This window comes from Delphinapterus leucas, chromosome 5 (genome assembly GCF_059928025.1).
Source record: "Delphinapterus leucas isolate spDelLeu-1000000601 "Yukka" chromosome 5, BTC_Dleu_Yukka2, whole genome shotgun sequence".
NCBI classification, from domain to species: domain Eukaryota; kingdom Metazoa; phylum Chordata; class Mammalia; order Artiodactyla; family Monodontidae; genus Delphinapterus; species Delphinapterus leucas.
Genome location: NC_143133.1, coordinates 124,048,255 through 124,071,787, shown reverse-complemented (window position 1 = coordinate 124,071,787; position 23,533 = coordinate 124,048,255). Strand labels below are relative to the sequence as shown.

The 23,533-nt window shown below is 37.1% G+C and overlaps 1 protein-coding gene across 9 annotated transcripts in view; it reads left to right on the top strand.

Annotated features, from left to right (window-relative positions):
* The first annotated feature begins 449 nt into the window (after positions 1 to 449).
* The window catches only part of PDLIM5 (PDZ and LIM domain 5), a 220,318-nt gene continuing 197,234 nt past the window's right edge, over positions 450 to 23,533 (top strand). For 7 of the 9 annotated variants that reach the window (XM_022582357.2, XM_089912461.1, XM_022582355.2 and 4 more), the window contains exons 1-2: positions 450 to 542; positions 3,688 to 3,825. In XM_022582357.2, coding sequence (XP_022438065.2) covers positions 3,730 to 3,825 — 96 coding nt within the window. In that variant the 5' untranslated portion in view covers positions 450 to 542; positions 3,688 to 3,729. Of the gene's footprint in view, positions 543 to 3,687; positions 3,826 to 23,533 lie in introns of those variants that run through there. The other 2 variants (XM_089912460.1, XM_089912462.1) reach the window with 2 other exon arrangements.

Sequence of the window (23,533 nt, the reverse complement as noted above, 5' to 3'; positions counted from 1 at the left end):
TAAAGTTACGGATTTTCCCTTTCTGACAAGTAAACTTTAAGCGTCTTCACTTTTCAGGGCACAGAAAGCTCACCCAAAAAACCAGGCAGTGGCTGCTGAACTTGCATAGATAGGAATTTATCCAAAGCCCTCTCCTATTTTAGCCAAAGCAAATGCTCGCCAATTCAAAGTTTCTTTAGAGAGAAACGCATCCACTATAAAACAGGCAGGGGGAGCGGACTTTTGCCAGGTACTGCTCAAAACCCCCTAAGACTACTGCCACCGAAAGTCTGTAGTGCAATTGTTTTACCGCAGCGGCTTCAGCTTGCCGCAGCAAGCCCGCTCGCTAGGCTCCGCAGCACCCTTCCCCCAGCGCCTCTCACCCCAGCTCGGCCCGGGGGCGTGGCCGGGGAGGAGGGGGCGTGCCTTGGCTCGGGGGCGGGGCCTGTGGGGTTGGGGAGCCAGGAGGCGGAAGTTCTCGGAGGCCGGGGGGACGGCGTACACACCACGAGTCACTTGTCAGCGCTCGTCTGAGGCGGAGGCATCGCCGCGCCGGACCCGAGGTGAGTGGCCGCCCGCCGGCGATGCGCGTCTCGGATCCCCGATAGGGAGGAGGGAAAGAAGGGGTCGCCGTACGCAGAGCGCGTGGAGGGAAGCCCAGCTAGTGGAGAGGAGGGGGCGCGCCTCGCGCCGGGTGGCTGCTCAGGTGTTTGTCGGACGCCGATCAGCGGAGGTGGGAGAGCGGCGTGGGAAGAGGAGCGCCCGGGAAAGGGCGGCGCGGGAGCGGGCCCCAGGCCAGAGGACGGGCACTGGAGCTCGGGCGGATTGGGACGAGAGCGGCGGCGTCGCCGGGCACGCACCTAGGCGTCCCGAGACACTCGCGTCCTGCGCGAGTCTCCCGGGGGTGCGGGGAGGAAGCGGGTCTAAACGGGAACGGCGTGCTGATTTTTTATTTGCCCTCACGCTACTGAGAAGCATTTATTTCCCCCCGAATATTTAGGATTGTGTAACCTGTTAGGGGACAACTTCCGTGCGTCCAGAAATAAAGCTTGTTTAAAAAACAAATCTGTCATGAACGCCAGATTTATTAGTGCTCGCGTACTTGGTGGGGCTTTTTTTAAAAGACTGTGGTCCCGTTCGTTTGACAGTAAGTGGAAAAAGGAAGGGCGTATGGACAGGGCAGTCCTTGGAAAGAAAATTCGTGGCTGCGCTGGGCAGGGTAGGTCTCGGGTGTGATCGCCAGAGCCTCTCCCAAGTCTGCCTTCCTGACCACGGGGACGTTGGAAGCCGCCTGCCTAGGGAGCAGCCGGCTTGGGAACCTTATTTGGCAAACAGGGCTAGGCGTGAACCTCTCTGCTGGAAAACTGTCTCGTCGGCTACTTTCACCCGGTGCCTGTTGGCTTTAGTTCTTCCACTCTACCATCACAGTCGCTCAATCTGGGGAAGAAGAGGATCTCAAGATACAGCTTTAATTTCAGACCCTTCTCGGAGAAATTCATCATGAGTTCTTTCCCTTCTCCCACCCACCGAAGAAGCTGGGCTAGGAGTGTGGGAAATGCCAGGCTTCCTGCCTAAGTACTAGAGCGAAGACATTGTTTGGACTTTCCCCTAAAAGACAATCCAGCACGGTACAGAAGTGCCAACATTTTCTACGTGCTTGAAAGCAGAAAGGCTGCTCAATATTTCCTGCCTGCTTGGTATTTAAGGAAGAGTTTGGGCACTAATATTACCAGACCTGGAAAAGGCCAATAGTATTAACAGTTGCTTTGGTTTCAGAATATTTTAAGGCACGTGAAGCTAGCAAAGGGAGAGTACTGGAAGGGAAACGACACTAGAAATGAACTGATGCTGGTTCTGTAGTGTGGCTGTGACCTTGCCAGTGCTAGAAATTTTAATAACAAATGGGAGACATCAGGAAGGGAACTCACAAGTAAAGGAAGCTGCAGGTACATAGGTTGATATATGAATTAAACACATTTTCTTGTAGGGAACATTGGGATTAGAGGAAGTGGAACCTAACTTTCAAATTCTTCTCTTGACAAAAAGTTAAAGATTAAAAAAGAAGGAGGGGTAGGCTGCATGTGAAATATCTGTTGGCTTTACACACTTTTGATTTATATTGTGTGCCATTATCCAGTCTTTCTCTACAAGTTCTCTGAAACTTTTATTACAATGAGAAAGCAATTAGACTATGTGGCTCCTTACTATTTGTTTTTCACATATATCAAATAGCTTGATCTCTGGTTTGGCCTTTTCATCTTTTTAGTGTTTGTTGCATCAGTATTGACGTAATGTATTATTGGCTAGTAGTTCAGTGAACTACTGTGCCAGTGGAAAAGCCCATTTTGTTTCTGGGCAGATGCAGGGCAGATTTTTACTGATTTTTCTTTAAGAACTGGACTTATATGAAAGTTTTGCCTCATTTTCCCCATATGAGAAGATGGAATCTGCTTGCTTTTAATATACCCAGTGATTCTCATATCTACATCTGCCACTGTTAATTTGGTGTGATGGAACAGAAATTTTCAATGGGTTAAAAAAATGGAATAATATTTTAAGACAGATAATAGGTGATGATCTGGCTGAATAGCACAGATTTTCCAAGGAAGTGTGTCTGAAACAGCTTTTTTTAAAAAAATGTGGTTTTAAAATTATTACACATCTGTTACATTATTTTTAAAGAGGGAAATAATAGGTGTCTTAGTATTACATTTTAGAAGACCTCCATTCCTCCCAGTTTCTCCCACTCACACATAACACCATAACAACCAACACCAAACTCCAAGTCACACTATTTTTTCTTTAGTTTTTTTTTGTTATATAGAAGTACTACCATGAGAGTCATTATGAGCGCACTTCCAGCAAAACACAGAAGAAAGAAAGCACTGAAGCGCTGGTTCTTTTCTAAAGCTCTAATTCTTTCATGCATTAAGATTCACCTTTTATTCCTACCATGTGTAGTCAGACTTATACACTGTGTGGTAAATGCTCACTCCACTTTGCCTGATGAGGTGTGTATATAAAACAAAAAGCAGGTTCTGATTGAAATATCATTGTGCTAGAGTATTGCCCATCATTGCCTGTCCGAAGAAAATGTAAATAATTTCTTTGCGTGGAAAATAACATGTCCCCAGAAGAGGAAATACAAGTTGTACTTTATAATTGGAGAGAATAGTTTTATGCATTAAAAAACAACTTCTCGTTTTAAAGAATTTAGAGTTTGGAAAGCATGAATGAGAGTCTACCGATTTGTAGTTCTTTTCATATGTTAGGATAACTTAGAATTTAAGTAAGTGAACTTGAAGGACTCTTGCTAACTGCAGGCAGAAGGACAGGGAAAATCATTTTGAATTAAACCTGAAATAAAGTTTTGTTCTTTTTTTGTATAAAATGAAGTGTTGTAAAGTACTTTGAATTAAAGTTTGTATGCAAGAAGCCACAAATTGTAGTGTAGCAAGTTGTAAAACTGATCAAATGTCTAGAAATATACTCTGATATGGAATTTTTAGACTATGGAAATTGGCATGAGTTTAGAGAATATGTATTAGCTCATAGATTCCTTTTCTTTGACTGAAATGAGAACTTAATATGACTTATTTTGCATATCCCCTCTTCCCCCCAAAACAAAATACTGAAGATCATTTAGTTGAAATATGAAATGGGTTTTAAAATAAACATTTTTGTTAACCATCTAATTTTCTTTCACAGTTTCTTTCATTTTTGGGCATTGGACTTTGAGCCATTACAACCATGAGCAACTACAGTGTGTCCTTGGTTGGCCCAGCTCCTTGGGGTTTCCGGCTACAAGGTGGCAAGGATTTCAACATGCCTCTGACAATCTCTAGCGTAAGCAAACTTTACAGATTTTATTGTGGATGTTCATTCAATGCATAGTCCTAGAAACATCACGGCCGAGTTGTTGAATTCTCTGGATGACCTGCGCTCTACTTAATAGAATTGCTTATGGAATATGATCTCAGCAAACTTAGTTATGTATAGTAAAGGATGGGCTGGGGAGGGAATTTAGCAAGGATAATTGATTTCAATTAAGCTTATTTTACCCCATCTTAATAATAAAATTGAAAGCATTTAACTGGGGGGACAGACTCCAAATCTTTGAGCTGTGGCTAATTTGGGGAGTTCTCTGGACCTTAGTTTCTTCATATGTAATAGAAGTTTACACTGTGGGATTTTCACGGTCCCTTTCAGCTCCAAAAGCTGTTTATTAGAAACTGTTGATCAATATTGAATAAAATGACTGTTTTTGGTGTTATTTCCTCAGCTCGCTCTCTGGAGAGGGGTTAGTCTACAGTAAAATGGCCAAAAGCTACTTACCTATGAAGAGAAAACGAAGGGCTTGGATGGCCAACTAGATAGTCAGCCTTTGAATGCTTAAGATTTGGCTGTTTACCTCATGGATTTAGTTTGAATGTATTCTGTGTATATATTTTAATGATATGTTTTCATGATGATAATGACACTGATGAAGGGAGTAATTATAGCTTTCATTTATTGAGGTTTGACTGGGTGTCAGGCATTGTTTCACTTTCATCTCCAGTAGGTAATTATTGCTATTAATTACTTGTATAACATTTCAGAGGGTTTTTTGTATATTCAAATAAATATGAATATCTATTCCCCTTTTACTTACATGGTAGCATCTTAATACACACTGTTCCACACATTGCTTTTTTTCTCAACAATTTACCTTAGAGAGCTTTCCCTGTTACTAGAGTTTTTTTCTTTTTCTTTTTTTTTTTTAATAACAGATGTATAGAATTCTTTTGTAGGGAAGTAAAATTTGTTTAAGTAATCCCCTATTGAAGGGCATTTATACTGTTGCCAGTATTGTTATTACAAGTAATGCTTCAGTGGATATCATATATACATAATTATATATGTATAATTTTGATAGGTTATGCCAGTTTGCACTTTTGTGTAATACATAAAAAATCTATTCCCCCAACAGCATTACCAGCAAACTTTTGGGTTTTTGCCAAGTTCTTTACTTCATCTCAGTTAATTCTCACACCAACCTGTGAAGTAGTGGTTTTATTCTCATTGTAAAGAGCTGTGCTGTGAGCTCCCATGGCTGGTGTGGAAGAACTGGCTTTCAAGCAGTTAATGCTCTGCTTCCTCCCCGATAAGCTTTATCATAAATTTAGGTAGATTGCTTCTCTAGTTAGATATTTAGAGAGTTATCTTTTGGTTTAATTATATATGTACTTATTATTTAATTATATATGTGTGTGTATATATATATATATACACACACACTGCTTCTTACAGTATGTATATCCAACTCGATTTTGAAAGATTAAAAATAAGTTTGTAACAATTACGTATCTCTATTAAAATACTTCAAATCCCAGTTTACTAATGAAGTTTTCCTTGTTTCTTGGCTATGGATTTTTAAAATAGTTATCTTTATCAAATTCCATCTTGATTCCAGTTACTCAGATTTTACAAGGAAACACATGTATGTAATCCAGCCTGAAACTTTTAAGACTTTGCCTGGTTGGATGAAGTTTTAAATGTAAAGCATCTGTGTGAAAATGTGTCTTGTGATTTATTCCTGTTTGAGGGGGGCAGTATCGTTTGCCTCCTACTGAAGAGCCATCATGAAGAAAGGAAGAATATTTGAATATTGTCTGTTTTCGCATTCTGTTTACATTATTTTAGATTAATTTTGAATATCCTAGTTTATGATAATGGACTAAAGAAAATTATGGTTTAAATGCTTCCATTTTTTGCTGCAAAAAAAGTGTAGAAACAAATTAACACCTCATGCAACACACTTTGTTGTTTGATTGTAGAAGTGCAAACGGAGTATGTAAATGTTGTGGTACCATACCTTTAAAAAAGTTTTCTGTGCTTCAGTTTCCTGGCAGACAATCTGAGTTCCATGTTGTGATGCTGATACAACAGAACACTGTGTACATACATATGTGCCCTCTCCTGGCACAGAAGAAATGCTTTCCTTGTGTAGACAGAGTGTTAATTAAAGGATTTTGAACACACTGATTAAAAGAGACTACGGTAACAAAGCTGCTGAGTTATTTCTGTTCTCTTACAAAAGTCTCTGCCATCTCCTGTGACCTTTTTGGGCCTTGTGCAGTGGGGCATGCAATTCATTCTGGATTGGCGAGGAGAGGGAATGTTGGTGCAACTGTGCAGCTAGGCTGTTGGCCTTTCATTGTAGTTATTTTTAACCCCTTGTGTGGTTCAGTTTAAACAGGCCCAGAAACATTGCCTAATAAAGATGGGTGCCTAATAACGAATCCATATTGTGGTAGTAAGATTATTAATGTTATACCTCATCTTAATTAGTTCTCTGGTTATATTTATAATGCCTTAATTATGTAAAATTATTGGGATATATTTCAGTGGTCACCAGATTATTTAATTAGTAGTATCAAGAAGCAATTAAAACCTGAAAACATGCCTTAAAATATGTAATTTAGTGATTCTCTTATTTTAATAATGTATGTGGAATTCTTAACAAGGTCTGGCATGGTATTCTCTCAGTTGTTATCTTTTACAATAATATGAAATTAAAAAGAAAAAATTTAGAGACTTGAAACATCAAATCCCCCATAATTTTAGGGAACATAGCAGTTATATATTTTTTTACTTGCAGTCTGTTGGAATTGATAAAGAAAAATAAACTTACAGGTTTGTGCTTCGCTAGGAACCTGCATCTATATATAGTTCAAACGTGTACAGTATTTCCCCCTGGTCATGTATTATTATGATGAACTCCAAAGGGCTCTTTGCGTTTCCTTATAATATTGGAACTCTGTGATATCAAATGTATTTGAGATAAATAAGCCATTGGCTGGGACTTGAACATTATGTTTTCTTGAGATTTCGTTACCAGCATAGGAATATATGGATTATGACTTGCTTCGTAAAGCATACAAACTGTAAAATTTTAACATTACTCTCAGATTTTGTTCCCCATCTCTTCTGTATGAGTTTTGCATACTTTTTTAGTAGGTGGGTTTCTAAGATAAGATTGGTGATTGTTGCAAACTTTTTGAAAAGATCCTCAAATTGCTGTAATTGCCTGATCCCATGTCATTGTCTTCAATTTCCTATCCTTAAAGTGGTGTGTTGGCTACTGGAGTTTGCAGGCTGTCTTTTTATGACCCTGTATTTATGGAATTGCCTTGAAGCCATGGTATGTGAGGATGGGTTTTATTGTAGCAGTGTGGGTTTGTTGGTCTTTGCCAATATATTTTATAAGAAGAAATAGGAGACTTGTTGCACAATTCAAGGCCATATTTTGGCAAGTTGCTGACCCTCATGATGGAATTACAAGAAAGATAGTGTATTTGTGAATAACATTTTAAGTACAGCATCCTAAAATTGAAATACTCTCCTTGTGTTGTTTTCTGATGTATGACATTAGAATTTTTCCCTTAGCTGTCAGTATTTGGATTTCCTGAAGTTGACCTCCCAATTCTCTATAAACACATCTATGGTGTTTCTTTAGCAGATAAAATCAGGTCAGACATTTTAATACCCAAATAATAGAGATTTTGATTCTCAACAGTTAGGGGAGGATCATTTGTTACCAGGTCAGACAAGATTTTAGTTGGATTTGAAAAGCAGAAGAAATGTACCATTTCCTGGAGTATGGAGTCCCGTTTAGGAGTATTACATAGAACAGAGAAAGAGCCGTGAAAACACTTTGCTATGAATTCATTCATTCAGTAATTAAAAGGATACTTCCTAGAAGCCATTGAAGAAGAGACAAAGCATTGGGGAGTACAAAGGTTGGGGAGAAAAATAAATACAGTACTAGACAATGTCATAAGACCTGTCACAAGACAATATTTGATGGAATGACAGAGATACAGATAAGTGTTTCTCAGTTTCAGTGGGCACAGACCTTTCATATCTGTTTAGGGGTAGAGGGTTGGCTTCCTACAGGAGAAATTAATTGAACTGGTCCTTGAAGAATGAAATCTGAACACCTCAAAGTCAGTATTTCTCTGTGTTGGTTTTCAGTTCAAAGTGAAGATGAAGACTTTTCCTGCCATTGCTTGAGTCTGAGTGAAGCTGTGAATATAGCTGAGTGATTCTCCAGACAGGCCAGCTGCAGAGTTTCCCTCCTAGAGGCGGGCAGAAAGAGACTTTCAGTCCTCAAGCTGAAATGGGAGAACCATCCTCCCTTGAATAAATGGGCCCATTGTTAATTTTAAGCTGTTGAGTATTTTCTTTTACATTCCCTTCCAACTACCCTGTTATTATGCCAAGTGAGAAAGTTGATAATTTAGCTTGTTTAACTGCATAATGTACATTTCACATGTATGTTCACCCTCTGCTTTTAAAATATTAATCACCTTTTGTGGGGGGCTCAGAGACCTGTCTTTTCCCACATGGCAGTTTTCTGTCATTTGTGGTCCCGAGGGTCAAGAATCTCAAGATAATTCTGAAGGTTTTTTTCTGGTTTGTTATTTGTAAAGAAATGAAAATCTTTATCAGTATGTTTTATTGTAAGTTAATAGTTTGAGGAAAAAAAGGCTTTTTTTTTTTTTTTTAATTGGGCATTTTGGAAAGTTATTGGTTCAAAGGAATTTTACTGGTATGCAGGATTTTTGTATCTGATGGAAGAAACAATATTGTAGAGATTGGGTGAAGTAGGAATAGCACTTTAGACCTAAGTAAGGGAGATTTTCGTGCAAGCTATTCACCTACTCATGAGTTAGGTCTAATATTTGCTTACTTAAACTCAGAATAACCAAAGCCTATAGACTTGTTTTCAGTCATTTCTGAGAACTTGGAATGCAAAGAGCTTGTGATGATTGTTGGTTAGGCTGCAGTGTGAATATATAGTTAATCTGAATATACAGTTAGTCTTTGTCTGAAATATCCTGTTTGCAGTAGCTCTTACCCAGGTTCCCATGCACTGCAAGACTGGTCATGGCCTTTTCCCCCAGTTACAACTGCATGGAGGAGAAATACGATATGAGCTAGTTAATCTAGGAGCAAACATTGCTCCAGATAAAAAGAGGTTGTTTCTTTGGCATCTTATTATTATTTTTTAAAATTTATTTATTTTATTTTTGGCTGCGTTGGGTTTTTGTTGCTGCGCGGGGCTTTTCTCTAGTTGCGGCGAACGGGGGCTACTCTTCCTTGCGGTGCACGGGCTTCTCATTGCGGTGTCTTCTCTTATTGCAGAGTATGGGCTGTAGGTGTGCAGGCTCAGTAGTTGTGGCACTCAGGCTCAGCAGTTGTGGCTCGCAGGCTCTAGAGCGCAGGCTCAGTAGTTTTGGCGTACGGGCTTAGTTGCTCTGCTGGATGTGGGAACTTCCTGGACCAGGGCTTGAACCCGTGTCTCCTGCATTGGCGGGCGGATTCTTAACCACTGCACCAACAGGGAAGCCCCTGTTTGGCATCTTATAAGAGATAATTATGTTTCAGCTTCAGGAGGTGAGACTCTAGGCCTTTGTTTGAATTTTTGAAATGTAGAAATATTGAGTATATGATATGAAACTTGACAAAACGAGATCCTCACATGTGAAATGTTAATATATGTATAGATTTGCAAATAAGTGACATAATGTTGGGAATGAAAAGAAAACATTAGTTTAAGAAAGTAATGAGCAGTGACCATGGTGTGGTGACCCCTAATTTAGGTATTCTGGGTGCAGAGCTACTGTATAGCCCTGCTGGGAATTCAGGTTTGTTTTTTAAATTACAGAGTGGGAAAATCATTTTTATAGCATAGATACTCTTTTTTTTAAAGGTAATAAAATATTTAGGTATGGACAGAGCAGATAGTATTGAATGAATGTTTAAAGTCAGGCCTTGGAAGAATTTTTTATAGTATTAAAATGGAATCTCTCAAATCTTCACTTCCCCATCTTCTGTCACCTTATTATCATTTCTTTCTTGTTGCATAAGTGGAGTTATCTATCCTTCTGTAAATACTCAGATTTCTTTTACAGCTGAGTTTGTTACCCATTTTGTGTGATAATTACTGGAACAAAGTTCATCAACCTCATTGGCATGTAGTCCACCCGGCAGGGCTAAGCAGTTGCAGCACATGTCCTTGTCCAGCCTAAATGGAGGAGAGTAAAATGAACTGGGGACTTGATGCGAGGGAAGGAGCAAGTTAGACGGAAAGAGAAAAAGAAAGAGGCAGTTTTAAAAAGGTCACAATGGGAACAGTTGTTTACTGGGTCAGATTTGGTACTCAAGAAACCTTCACCCTTCACCCTTTTCCCCCTTCTAAAGTCTGGTTAATTTATGCTTTTCTTTAGGTAAGATATTCATATGCGTTGAAAGCCAAATGACTCAATAGCGTTTAGAGGAAAGAGCCTCCTGTTGTCCCGTCATTCATTTCCTCTGCCTGGAAGCAACCAGTGTTAGCAGTTTCCTGTGTATACTCTCAGGGATAATCTATACAGATGTGTGAAAATACATGTATATCCTCATCATCCCCCTTTCCAACACAAATAGTATCCTTAAAAATCTCCTTTGTTTTTGGCATTTTGCTTTTTTCACTTAACCCCAAGTCAGTAAATATATCCTCATTCTTTTTGTACAGCTGCGTTGTATTTGGATTTATCATAATTTATTTAACCAGTTCCTATTGATGGACAATTAGGTTGTTTCTAATCTTTTTCTTTTAGTAACACTGTAGTGTAATTTTTGCATCAATAACTGTATCTATCTGTATATGGCATATATATGAGCATACCTGTGAGATAGATTCCTAGAAATGGAATTGCTGAGTCAAAGAGTTGTATGCAATTGTAATTTTGATTGATATTGCCAAATATCTCTATAGAGACACTCCTACCCACAACGAGAAAGCCAGTTTCCTCATATCTGTGCTAGCACACGTTTGGACAAACTTTCATCTTTTCCAGTCAGATGGGCCTATTTCCATCTTTCTCCTTTTTTACAGGGCTTAATCACAGGTATTCTACAGAGGATTCTGTATGTTTTTAAGTGGCTCTTTTTTTTTTCCATTTTGCATGAGAATGTACAAAATAAAGATGTGCTGACCTTCTTTAAATGATTTTTTAACTTCTGGGGGGATGCTATTTATTTGAATTTTTTCATTTAGAGCTTTGCTTAATAATTATCCTCTATCATTTGTTGCCTATTTCCAAACGGATTTCCTCTCTCTGTTAACATATTACTTCCAATTACATGGTGAAAGGTTTTTTTGTTTTTTGTGGAATAGTTTTTGGCATAGTGCCCTGTCATAAACTTTCTGAAAAATTAAGCAAATCACATTTAATAGATTTCAGGTTGTTTTCTTTGGAGTTTCTCCAGCAGCCTGATATATTGTGGAATTTTAAATCCTACTCTTCTCTAGCTCCCCTTAGGGATGTGACAAAGAGACTGACCATAATGAGGTATTTGGCCTGGTCCCTGAACATAGTAAAATTCACCCTTAGGAACCTCACTGTTTTCTTATCAACTGTTATTAGCCAGTGGAGCATAACAAGTCACAACGGTTTCCAGTGTTTCACAGCATAGTGAGTCAGGCACTGTGAAGGCATCCTAACGTGTGGCATGATATATTTCTTCATTTTACCTGGGTGGAAGCAGCAGAGAGCGTAAGTGTTGGTAACCTTGGTGACTAGAAGAGTCAGAATGCCAGGGATGTTTGTATCTTATGTGCTTAAAGTTGAGGGAAGGAGGAATTGCCCTTTACTATGCTGTAAAATTTTTAATATGATGAGAAGTGTTTGGAACTAGATAGTAAGTTGCACCATTTGTTATTTGAATTCTGTGACTTGTTAAACACTTTTTCCTAGGATTCAAAAAGTGATTTAACAATGACCACTGTTCTTCATTATAATTATCTTGGGTAAATTTTGATTTACCAAAAGAGGAAGTGTTGTTTTTTTTTTTTTTAATGACATAAACAACCGAATCCCATTTACGGTTGATTCCATAGGGACTTGAGTGTTGTGATTTGGTTCCATTGAGAATCCAGTTACAGTATTAGACCAGTATTTCTCAAATGATTTCTGAGATATTAACTTTTAGAGATGGTAAAACTTAAACATTTACTAAGGTTGTATAATGCTAGCCAGAGGAGATTGTAGATATGTTCTGAAAGTGTTTTCTTCTTGAGAAAACATACTGGAGGACAAATATCCTTTAGAAAGCAAATGCTTTGTTCCTTAACTAGCAACCCTTAGGGATGTTCTGGAGAAAGAAGTTTGTAAATAAATACAAGCATTGTTATACATGTATTTTTCATGACTTTGGACATTCTCTTGAAGAATCTCCATGCTACTGACTTCCAAATATTCTATGAATGGTTCCTTTGATCTTTTTATACTAGGCATTTCTGTTTATATGTACCTTTATTCATTCTGGAAGATTCTAGTTCGTATCTAATTCTCAGAGTGACACTTTGATAGCTTAGCAGACAGAGGTGTTTCCAAACTTCATCAATGGCTTGTTCCCTCCTAGGCTGTTTCCTCATCTTCAGGGTGGCACCTTGCCGAGGCAGGAATTCTAAAATCCTGCATTTAATATATTAATCCCGTCAGACCCACTTGACAGAACTGAGTTTACAGTCCAAAATGCCTGTTTTGAACCCTTAAGTCCTTGGTCTCTCTATTCTTCATGCACAGTACCTTTAGCCCTACCCGTCCATCAGGGCACATTCATATACTAGGTGCTCTTTGAAATGTTTGACGGCTCCAACTCACTTGGGTCTCCTTTCTTTCCTATATTAAATAATAATAATGACAATACACTGACATTTATTGAGCCCCTGTTATTGTCTAGGCCCTGATGTAGATATTTTGCACATGTTCGATTATTTAATCCTCATAGTGACCCTCTGAGGAAGTATGATTTAAAACCTCTGATTTGCAGATGAAGAAACAGAGAGACAGAGCAGTTAAATAAGATGCTCAAAGTTACACAGCTAGTAATTGGTTAGGCTTAGGATGTGATACCAGACAAACTGAGTTGTAATACTGTAATGCTTTTAAACCAGTATACTCTGTTTTCTGGGAACAGGTGACAGTTTTTACTACTGACAACCAAGTTTGTATGTGTTTCTTAAAGAGAGAATCAAAGACTTGTGTAAATGGGAGTAACTGAGATTACTTTTAAAACTATGACTAGTTTCTAAACTAATCATTGACATCATAAGTGAGATTTTAAAAATGTACCTTCTAGGCCCAGACTTTGAATTCAGGATGTTTAGGGACTCTCACATGCCTTATGGATGTTTCTCGTGTACCATCGAATCCCGTTTTGTACACTAATGTTTGGGAACATTATGTAGCTTTTATTTCTTAAAAATATTTTTAGTATGGATCTTTTGTTATTTAGATCACTTCATCAAAAAGATTAAGGCTAAATTGCAGTGGAACTGTCACTGACTAAATAATGTGACAGATCTGCTTTTCTCCAACTACTGGTCTTTTCACTTTTTTCAGGGTTCAGTCAACATAGGTCAAATCCTTTTTGGAAATAAATGTCAGTGTTAATAATATATGATATCAGGCTTCAGTTCTATTTATGATGCTGAAAGTATCTTTAGAACACTTTGAAGTTGGCACATTACTTATAATATTTTAATACTATAAAATTTAATAATGAATGTTAAATTTACCAAAGACTTCTGGAGGAATCTTTAGTAAATGTAACCAGTATATAACCAAGTATATAACAAGTATAGTTGGTTTTGTTTCATACCTCATTGTTAAGATAAAGTGGTACAATTTATGTTAAAAGGAACTGCATATAGTCTTTTTAAGGCCAAATTTTTGGTCTTCATATTATGTTTCACAGTGGTACAGTTTAAGAACATACAAATAGGTCATATACTTTGTTAAATCATGAACCTCTCTCACCAGGAAAAAAACCGCTACAACTCTGGGTCTTATTTACTCCAGATCATATTAAAATTCCCCGTACATGTTCAATAACTGTTGACTGATGATTGTAATGATGATGGGGACAAATGGGAAGCTGGGTTGCAGTTATAGTCGTTTCTTCTAGAATTGTTTCGTTAATGAAAATGATTAATAGTTATAATTAACTGATGAGACATTTTGGTTTTCTTTGTTTTTAGTCCTAGTCAGGGTTGGTTTCTAGGAAACGCCCCCTATGTTACTTAATGTAATAGCCCTCTGCCTCCCTAGGTACGGAGTCTTCCTGTGTGTCAGCCCGAGTTTGTTTTCTCTGTAGTTGACCCAGTAGTTCTCTTTCTATCCTTTAGTGTCATGCACAACAAAGGATAGCCCTCGCACACGTTACAGCCTTTCCAGTAGGTGACTGACTTGTATTTCCTTTTAAGTCTTGTGGATCATCTGTTGGAAGCCATTTCTTCAAGTGTTTCTTTCTTGATGGTTGCCTCTCTTCACACCCCTGAGCATTTGCCTTTAAAAGTAGTTCAGTTTTTAAATGTCTTTTTATGTGTGACTCCCAGAACTGAACCTAACACTTCATACATTAAGACCAATGCAGAAGTATAGTTACTAAGTAAGGAAACTGATTTTTTTGACCAGACAGTGCAGGGTTTAGAACTGCCCTGGGCACTGGGCTCGATAGAATTTTTACTGTTTTCTCTGTATACTATTATACTGTTTGCAGTTTTTACAATATGTGTGTCTTTTGTTTAAAAAGTGAAAGGAAATTAAATCTGGCCTGTTCTTTGTAGACATGCAAAACTCAGGCTTGTCTGGACATATATGGAAGTTAGGAGAGCCTGAGAGGGGCAGGTGTTTGTGTATGTGTGTGCTGTTTGCATGAAAGATAAAGGGACTTCATGGGAAGGAATTCAAGAAACACGTGAGGTGTGTTCAAGCTTAGTCCTGGGAGATTTTATTATTATTATTTATTATCTTTTAGGAGAGATGGGTAAATTCTTGGTACAGCAGAGTACGTCCTCTTGGTATTGTCTTCTGACGCTGCCCTTCTCCTGAATGACTCATGCCAGAGCCCTAAGAGAAGGTGTTAGTTAACATATATTTGTTAGTCTCTTACTGTGTATTAGGCTTGGATAGAGAGGGTGGTTCTCTGTTTTCTGACAAACAGGTACATGGAACATGATATGGAATATAAGAAGGAGCTTGGAAGTAGGAGAAGACATACATGTAATGAGACTTGGTCAAAGACCATAGTAATATGCGCTTTGATCATACAGCCTAGTTAGGATGGTGGGGAACTTCTTGACTAGTGTCTATAGAATCCATAGAGGAGATAGAAGTAGCAGCGGTGGACAGAATTTACTATTCCTATATCTGGGCATGGAGCCATTTATTCAGTATCACTATCGAGCACCTACTGTGTGCTCAGTCCTGGTCTAGGCACTGAAAGTACACAAAACTAAGTCATTATTGTTATGAACCTTATATTCTAGTAAGAGGGGCTGTTAACTCACAAGTGTATAGATAAATAAGCAATGTAATTTAATAAGGTGATGTGCTAGGGAATAATTGGGGGAAGGGTATATGGGGGAAGGGTTTTACCTTAAGTTGGGCTGTCAGGACAGGCCCTTCTGACTGAGGAAGCAACATTGACTTAAGGATAAGAAGCCAGTCATGGGAAGAGGAAGGAGAACAGCACTGCAGGCATCAAGAGGCCTGGAGGCAAGAAAGAGCTTGGCGTGTTCAAGGAGGAGAAAAGGAGTGGCAGGAGTGCAGGGAGCGAGGAGGCAAGTGGAATGAGATGGGGGACGGGAGGGAAGCCAAGTGTCAGAATAAGAGATAAGGAGGCTTAAGGGAGTGAGGAGATGACATTGGGGGTGATGGTGGGACAACTGGGGGTTTGAGAAGGATTCTGATGCCTCTGGATGAGAGCTGAGCTAGGAAGAGTGGGTTACTATTACTGTGATTTTAGCGTATCTGCAAGCTGGTGTGTTTTTAAATTGGTTTTGATAGAAATTTCAGGGGAAGAATTCCAAAAATATTTTGAGCAAAGGACTAACCATATAACCTTCCAAGGTGGCTACTTGGAAGTAAGATACTCATTTTAATATGTTTGTTTGGAAAAGTTAATTATAAGTTGTAACACGTACATTATTATTTTCTCATTGTTATTTGCACACTGATTACAGTTTTTCCCTTTTGTGTTCTTTTAAGTTTTATTATCACTGTAAGAAGCGGCTTGTTTCCCAGATGGCTTCTGTTTTCAGTTCCTTGTGATGTTATGACCGTTTCTACTTTAATAAGGAAATGTTGCATACACCTTCAGGAGTTGTATACAAATTATGCTGGTAACACTTTTTCAAGAGTCTGCCTCAGAGATAAAGTGAGTGTTAGGGTGTTTATTCTAGGTCAGATATGTTGAGCTGGAAAAGATTTTAATAGTGTCTATTTTTAAAAAGAATGTTTTAGCCTGTTGGTTAATGTGCCCCATGCCAAAAGTTATGTTTTGTGGCCCCTTTATTATTTCAAGTGGAGGGAGTTTATGAGATTTAATGTTTTTCATTTCTGAACCTTTCAGAGAGGTCACTTGAACAGGATTAACATCTCATAAGAAAAGGCTGACAGTTGACACTTCAGTAAATTCGGATTTTCATGCCTTAAATACATTGTTAATGGATAAAAGTGTTGTCAATATCATGTAGCTCTAGGTCTGTAATAATAAATCATAATGCTTTAGCAAATGATGTAACTTCATACTTCATATTTAAGGTCAACTTTTTATAAATTCAGGGAATGAATGAGTTTCCTATGAGTTTTGGGGTATATTTGCAAAATAACACTTTACAGCCAACTTAGGAATATCTGTGTTACATTAAGTATGACAAAATAATAATACTAGTGTAAAAGAACTGTCAGTCTAGGTAAAGTTTTCTGAACAACTTTATCTTAAGATTTAAAGTAATCTGATAGTAATTAATTTCCAGCCTAAAGAAAAACACTGCAGGCAGTTGTGATTATATCATGATGAATGGTCAAACGTCCATGACTGTTTTATTACCAAAGCTAATATAGTAGTATTGTATTTTTTATTAATTTTTTTTACCACAGTCCTTGGAGGTTTAGCTTTTCTCCCAATATACCATTTTAAGATTATATTTTTAGTGGACAGTATTCTACATGCTGTTTAGTGCAGTTGTTACTAGTGCAAGCTCTGGAGCACAGTGTCTGCGTGTGAATCCTGGCTCTGTAATTTACCAGCTATATATATCTGGACAAATTACTCGACTGTGCCCCAGGTCCTTAACTGTCAAATGGGGGAAAAATAATATTTACATCATAGGTTTGTTGCATTGAATAAATAAACACCTGTAAAGTGCCTGGCACATAGTAAGAACTCAGTGAAGTTTACCTAATAAGAACAGAGGTTATCTTACAGTAATAACTATTTACTAGTAATATCTAGTTGAAGCAGTTTTGACACTATATATTTCTAGATCCCTCACTTCTTAGATAGTGTCATCTTCCAAATTAATTCTGGTTTTCTTTTTCATAGGTTTTTATAGAAGATTCTTTAGAAGCATCCTTCTCAGTACACACACAGACATACACATGCACACGCACACACATACACAACATACACACACTGCAGTTTGAATTATTTCATGTAACATCTTTTTAGAAGGTATATAATAAATATTTGTTGAATGAATAGCCCATTTCCTTCTTCCATCTGTCATGATCTGGCATAAACTCTCAAAAAGATCTGAAAGGAGGGTTTGCACCGGTAATAACCTCCAATTCGACATTCTTCCCTTAGTGATTGCCATTCACTATAGTTTTTTGTTTTTTTAATTCTTCTAAAGAGGCATGGTAAGCTGTATTGCTGGTGAGAGACAGTCGCTCTAGGGAACAATTTTCTCCTCCAGTGAAGGATAGATTTGATTATAAGAGAGAATATATAAGTGGAATGTAGACTAGGCAAACTTAGCAATGTGTCTGCCATTTGTACCATCTCTTTCCAGTTTTGGTGCATCAGCCTTTGTGTATTGGTCTCTGTGATCCTTACCTTGCCCTCTTGCTTTTCTGGCCATAGCCAACTGGACCTGGGATGGGTGCTTGACCATCTATAGGCAGTGTAGCCACCTATAGACAAAGTTAGCAGATCTCTGTATGTGGTCATACTATTTGCAAGCCTTATGAATTTTATGAAATATAAAATTTAACTATTCTGAACTTTAGCCGTACAAATCAGTATAAATAAATCATTGCTGTTTCTTCGTTGACTTATTTATACTTACTCCACAGAATTTACTGAATGTTGTTATATGCCAGGCACTGTCCTAGGCCCTGGGGATACAGTGGTGTGAATAAAACAAAGTCTGCCTTCCCAGACTTACACTTTAGGGAAGTGAAGAAGTGACAATAAATAAATAAAAATAGTTGGTGATAAATAGTTTGGGGCAAAGCAAAGGAGTATGGGGAAAGGTAGTGGTAGTTGAATGTGAGTTACTGATTTATAGAAGGTGTGCAAATAAGGCCTCATAGATAAGGTGACATTGAACAGAGACTTGGATGAAGTGGGGCAGCGGGGAGAGTATTTTGGGCAAAGGGTAAAGACCATGAGATGAACATTTGCTTTGCATGTTTCAGGAACAGCAAGACTTGAGTGGCTGGAGTAGACTAAGGGGGAGAGTGGTAGAAGATGATTTTAGAACGTTGAAGGTAGTTATTTCCTAAGATTAATTGTATTAAAATCTACAGCAGGTTAGTTGATAGGACAGAAGCATTTTGCCACTAGTTTAAAATAAGACCTTGTCAACAAAGTGATAGGTTTGGGTTTTTTGGGGGGTTTTTTTGGTTTGTTTTTGGAAAACAGTACTGTGGTACACAGAAAATATTTCTCTGAAGTCTGAGAAGTCTGCTGACTGCAGTGTTATTTTATTCAGGATTGATACTAATTGTTAATGTATTCGAGGCTTAAAAGGTTGTAAATGTTGGTATTTGTATCCTTAGTACTGTTGTTTATATGTAGGAAGAGTAACTAGTAATGAGAAGTGGTGTCAGATTTAATACATAGTTCAGTGATGGTAACTTTTGTGGAGTGGTGACTGCTCACTAATTTCATTGCTGTCACCCTTCCAAGAATATTTAGTTGGAAAGATAAGGTGAAACAAAAAATTATTTTTGTCTTTTCTCCAAGATTTTGGTTTTACCCTTATTTTTCAGTTTTATAATGGAGATCGAGAAATTTTGATATCTGTTGGGTAATTACTAAAGTAACAGGCAGATTATTAAAGGCATATTAGTATGTAAAATGATTCAGTCTATTTAGGGATTGGTCAAATAATATTTGAAATTGCCTTTTAAGTTTTACTTCCAGAAACATTTCCTGGGAAGCTTTGGTCTCATTACAGTGGATGATCATTAAAACATTTCATTTACACCTGGCAGGAATGACCTTTTGAAGTCAGCTAGCTTCTCAGGTGGACTGGTAATTATTGTCCAGTTGTCTTCACTTCTGTTACAGTCACAAGACTGTGTTCTGTTGAAATTTAAAATAAAAATAGCTAAATATTTTCTTGGGGAAGGGCAGTTTTCCCAAAGTGTTTATTTTATTATCACCGTTAGCCTTCATCTTTTTTTAAGCTTTAAGTTTTATTATTGCTGGACAATTATCTGTTATCCCAGTGAAAAATTCCATTATCAGTTGTATTACCTTTTCCGTCAGTGAAGCCCCGCCTTTGAATTTGCCTGAAGCAGGGACAAGAAGTGTTATAAACAGAAATTTTCTCATCAAAGGAGATTGCTGTGTAAAGGACAGATTTATTCTGATGGAGAGCTACTTTCTAATCTAACGGTAAAGCTCCAAACGTAATCAAGGTAATTTGTTTTTCTAGAGTTGGTAACAATTTAAGACTGATTTTTCAGTGACTTTGTGAAGCAAGTGTTTTCCTCAGCAACATTTGGAAGTTGATTTAGCAGGCTGTTTAAATAATTAGGTCTTGTGCTTGTCTGGTTTTGATAATTCACATTTTGGCAAATGCAATAGACTTGAGTTTCACGGTCAAATTTGGCCTTCGCCAGAAATGGTGATTATTATTTGCATTGATGTTAATTTTATTTTAACCTCAACAAAGTCATAGTTTTTCTTTAAAGAGGAAAATAAAAATTAAAAACAACAGCAGAAAAGTAGAATGGTGGTTAAAGGGCCTAGGGGGAGAGGGAGATGGGGAGTTGTTTAATGGGTATAGAGTTTCAGTTTTACAACATGAAAAAGTTCTGGAGATCTGTTGCACAACAGTTTAAATATATTTACCACTACAGGACTACACGAATTGATATGACTTTTATTTGATCAATAGAAAATGACCAGCTTATAAGCCTTTGCTATTTCTTATGTGTTACAAATATACATTCTAAAAGAAAGATTTATTTTTTCTTGAAGTGCCAGAGATATAGTAATAGCATTTAGACAGGAATGAGTAGACAGCAAATTACTAACTTTTACTTGAAATTGTGGGAACTAAAATTTAACTTCAGGGATTGGTATAGTTATGGTAACATGATTTCTTAATGAAATTGAACAGATTTACCGGGGAATAGCCTCTATATTTAAAGACAGTGGAAAGTTTGTCAGAATTGGCAAACCACCTCCCAGTTCAGTAACTCTAAGGCAATTCAGTTCTGTTTTCTCTTCAAACACATGTATATATCACAAATATTGTATTTATATATAATATATAAATATATATATACATATACTCCCAGGTCTTTTAAACTATTAAATAGTAACTCTTAAATTTGCATCATATCTAAACTGAAAAATGTTGTAAATATGCCTGCATATCTCATGAGTATGACGTATGAATGCACTTGACAATTTAGTGTTAACTGATTAACACTCTGAAGCTTGATTCTTCATATATTGGTGCAACGTGCATACAAAGCTTACACGTGCGTGAGGAAGCCAGTGTCGTATTTCAGTTCTGATGGTCTAGAATCATTCCCCTTGTTTCCTCTATAGTTTTGTAGCACATGTTATTTCTGATTGGATGTTATTTGTAATTCTGATATTTTGAACATTTTAGTGTAGGTGGATAAGAGTGTCACTTTGTTTTTTAGGTAACTCAAACCTCTTCCCACTTCTTTCTGCCTAAAAATATAGTCTGTAGAATTGTTTTGAAGAATTGTTATATTTTAATTAAAGGTTGTTCTTTGTCATTGTCATCTTTTTTGTAAGTAGTAATTTATTACAATCTAATTTTCAAGAGGAAAAAAATTTTTACTTTCGATTACAAAAATTTTATATATATATATATATATATATACACACACACACACACATACACATTCTAGTTCAAAATGCATAGGAAACAATGACAAAAAAAGCTGAAACCAAAACAAAACACCTCACCAAACCTGAAATCCAGCTACTCAGAAAACTGTGGACATTTTCCTGAGTATCCTTAAAAACAGACACTTTACCAACATTCTTCATGTAACAGTTCATCTTGTATCTTCTTCCATCATCAATATATAAAGACTTTTATCATCTCTTTTTTTTGGTTGTATCTTGTTTTACTGTGTTTCTCCATACTTAAATATTTTGAGTTTTTATATTGATAGTTTAGAAGAGATATAACAAGTATAGGGATAGAGAGGCAGGATATCATAGTGTGTAAGAGTATGGACTCTGGAGCCAGTCATTGTGTGTTCAAATCCCAGTACTTACACTTTCTTGCTGTGTGACCTTGACCAAATTACAAAGCTTCTCTGGGTCTCTCCTTTCTCATTTGTAAAATGAGATTAATTAGTAGTGTACTTATATTGTAAGATTACTGTGAAGATTGAGTTCATATTTTTTAAGTACTTGGCATACCTGGCAAAGAGTGCATGCAATATAAATATTAATATAAACTATTTTTGCTGTTATTATGGGTATAATGGTTGCTAAAATTTAGTGAGAGGTAGATATCAAATGATTTTAGGTATTTAGTCCAGGCATCAACACATATCCTTTTGCCAGTTCCCTATCTCTTCAAAAGTTTGTGCATGATATTATTAGGTATTTGTTGGATGGAGGTAGGATGAGGGGTGGGTGGTAGAAAGGAGGTTTCGAGTTTCAGAGACCTGGATAGAATAACTGTTGGCAGTTATCCAAGCTTTTCTGGCCGTATTGCCTTTGGCATATCTTGGGTGGCCTTTGACTAGAGCTGCTCTAAGTAGAGCCAGCCCTACTTGCTGTATCTTGGAATCTAGGGAGTAGTTTTAAAGATTCTTGATCCAGTAAAAGGCAATTTAAGTTAATATGAGTTAGTGAATTTTGGCATGTAGTCTAGCCTGGAGATGCACTCTGTAACCTTACAGACTATTTACTTTCTTTTTTGTGTTTAACTATTCTTAAAGCATTAAAAGTAGCATGCGTTAATTGAGAGACACTTCTTTTTTTGGAATTTGCCTTTTTGACTTCTTCATGTATATAGTTTTTTTTTTTTTTAGTTTAAATTTGGAGGAAAAGAACTGTGACTTATAGTTTTTCATATTAAAATGGTTTTAAAAAATGGCCTGGAATAGATGAAATGTAACGAAACAAAAAATTTAAGAAAATTTAGCCTGTGGTTTCATGGATTTGTAAAATTTTATTTTAGTGTAGTCTTCTATGAACCTCCTTAAAATCAATGAAAAGTTATTAACCAAATGATCATTTTTTATGGTAAGTATACATTTAAAATATTTGATTTCTGCCTACTAATTTTTATGTATATTTCACTTTTGATAGCAAGTCAGGCACATAAGAAGTTAAAGAAGCTTACTGTGACCAGTAGAATATGGTTTAGTGTAGTATTTAGTGTACAGTCAGCCCATATATCTGGGGGTTCCATATCTGCAGATTCCGCATCTGTGGATTCAACCGAATCGAAAATATTCGGAAAATTCCAGGAAGTTCCAAAAAGCTAAATTTGAATTTTCTATGCTGGCAGCTATTTACATGGCATTTACATTGTATTTACAACTATTTACATAGCATTTACATTAGATATTATAAGTAGATGATTATTATAGAGATGACTATTATAAGTATTCTAGAGATGATTTAAAGTATATGGAGGATGTACATAGGTTATATGCAAATACTATGCCATTTTATATAAGGGACTCAAGCATCCCTGAATTTTGGTATCCGCAGGGGGTCCTGGAGCCAATCCTCCTTACTGAGGGTTGATGACTGTACCAGGTGACAGTGAAGTTCAGTCTGGCTGTCTGGCTAGAAGTGGTTTTTTTTTACTTCTAGTTCTGTAAAAACATGCCACTGGTAATTTGAGAGGGATTGTATTGAATCTGTAGATTGCTTTGTGTAGTAGAGTCGTTTTCACAATATTGATTCTTCTAATCAAAGAACATGGTATATCTCTCCATCTGTTTATACCATCTTGGATTTCTTTCATCAGTGTCTTATAGTTTCCTGAGTACAGGTCTTTTACCTCCTTAGGTAGGTTTATTCCTAGGTATTTTATTCTTTTTGTTGCCGTGGTAAATGGGATTGTTTCCTTAATTTCTATTTCTGATCTTTCATTGTTAGTGTATAGGAGTGCAAGAGATTTCTGTGCATTAATTTTGTATCCTGCAACTTTACCAGATTCATTGATTAGCTCTACTAGTTTTCTGGTGGCATCTTTAGGATT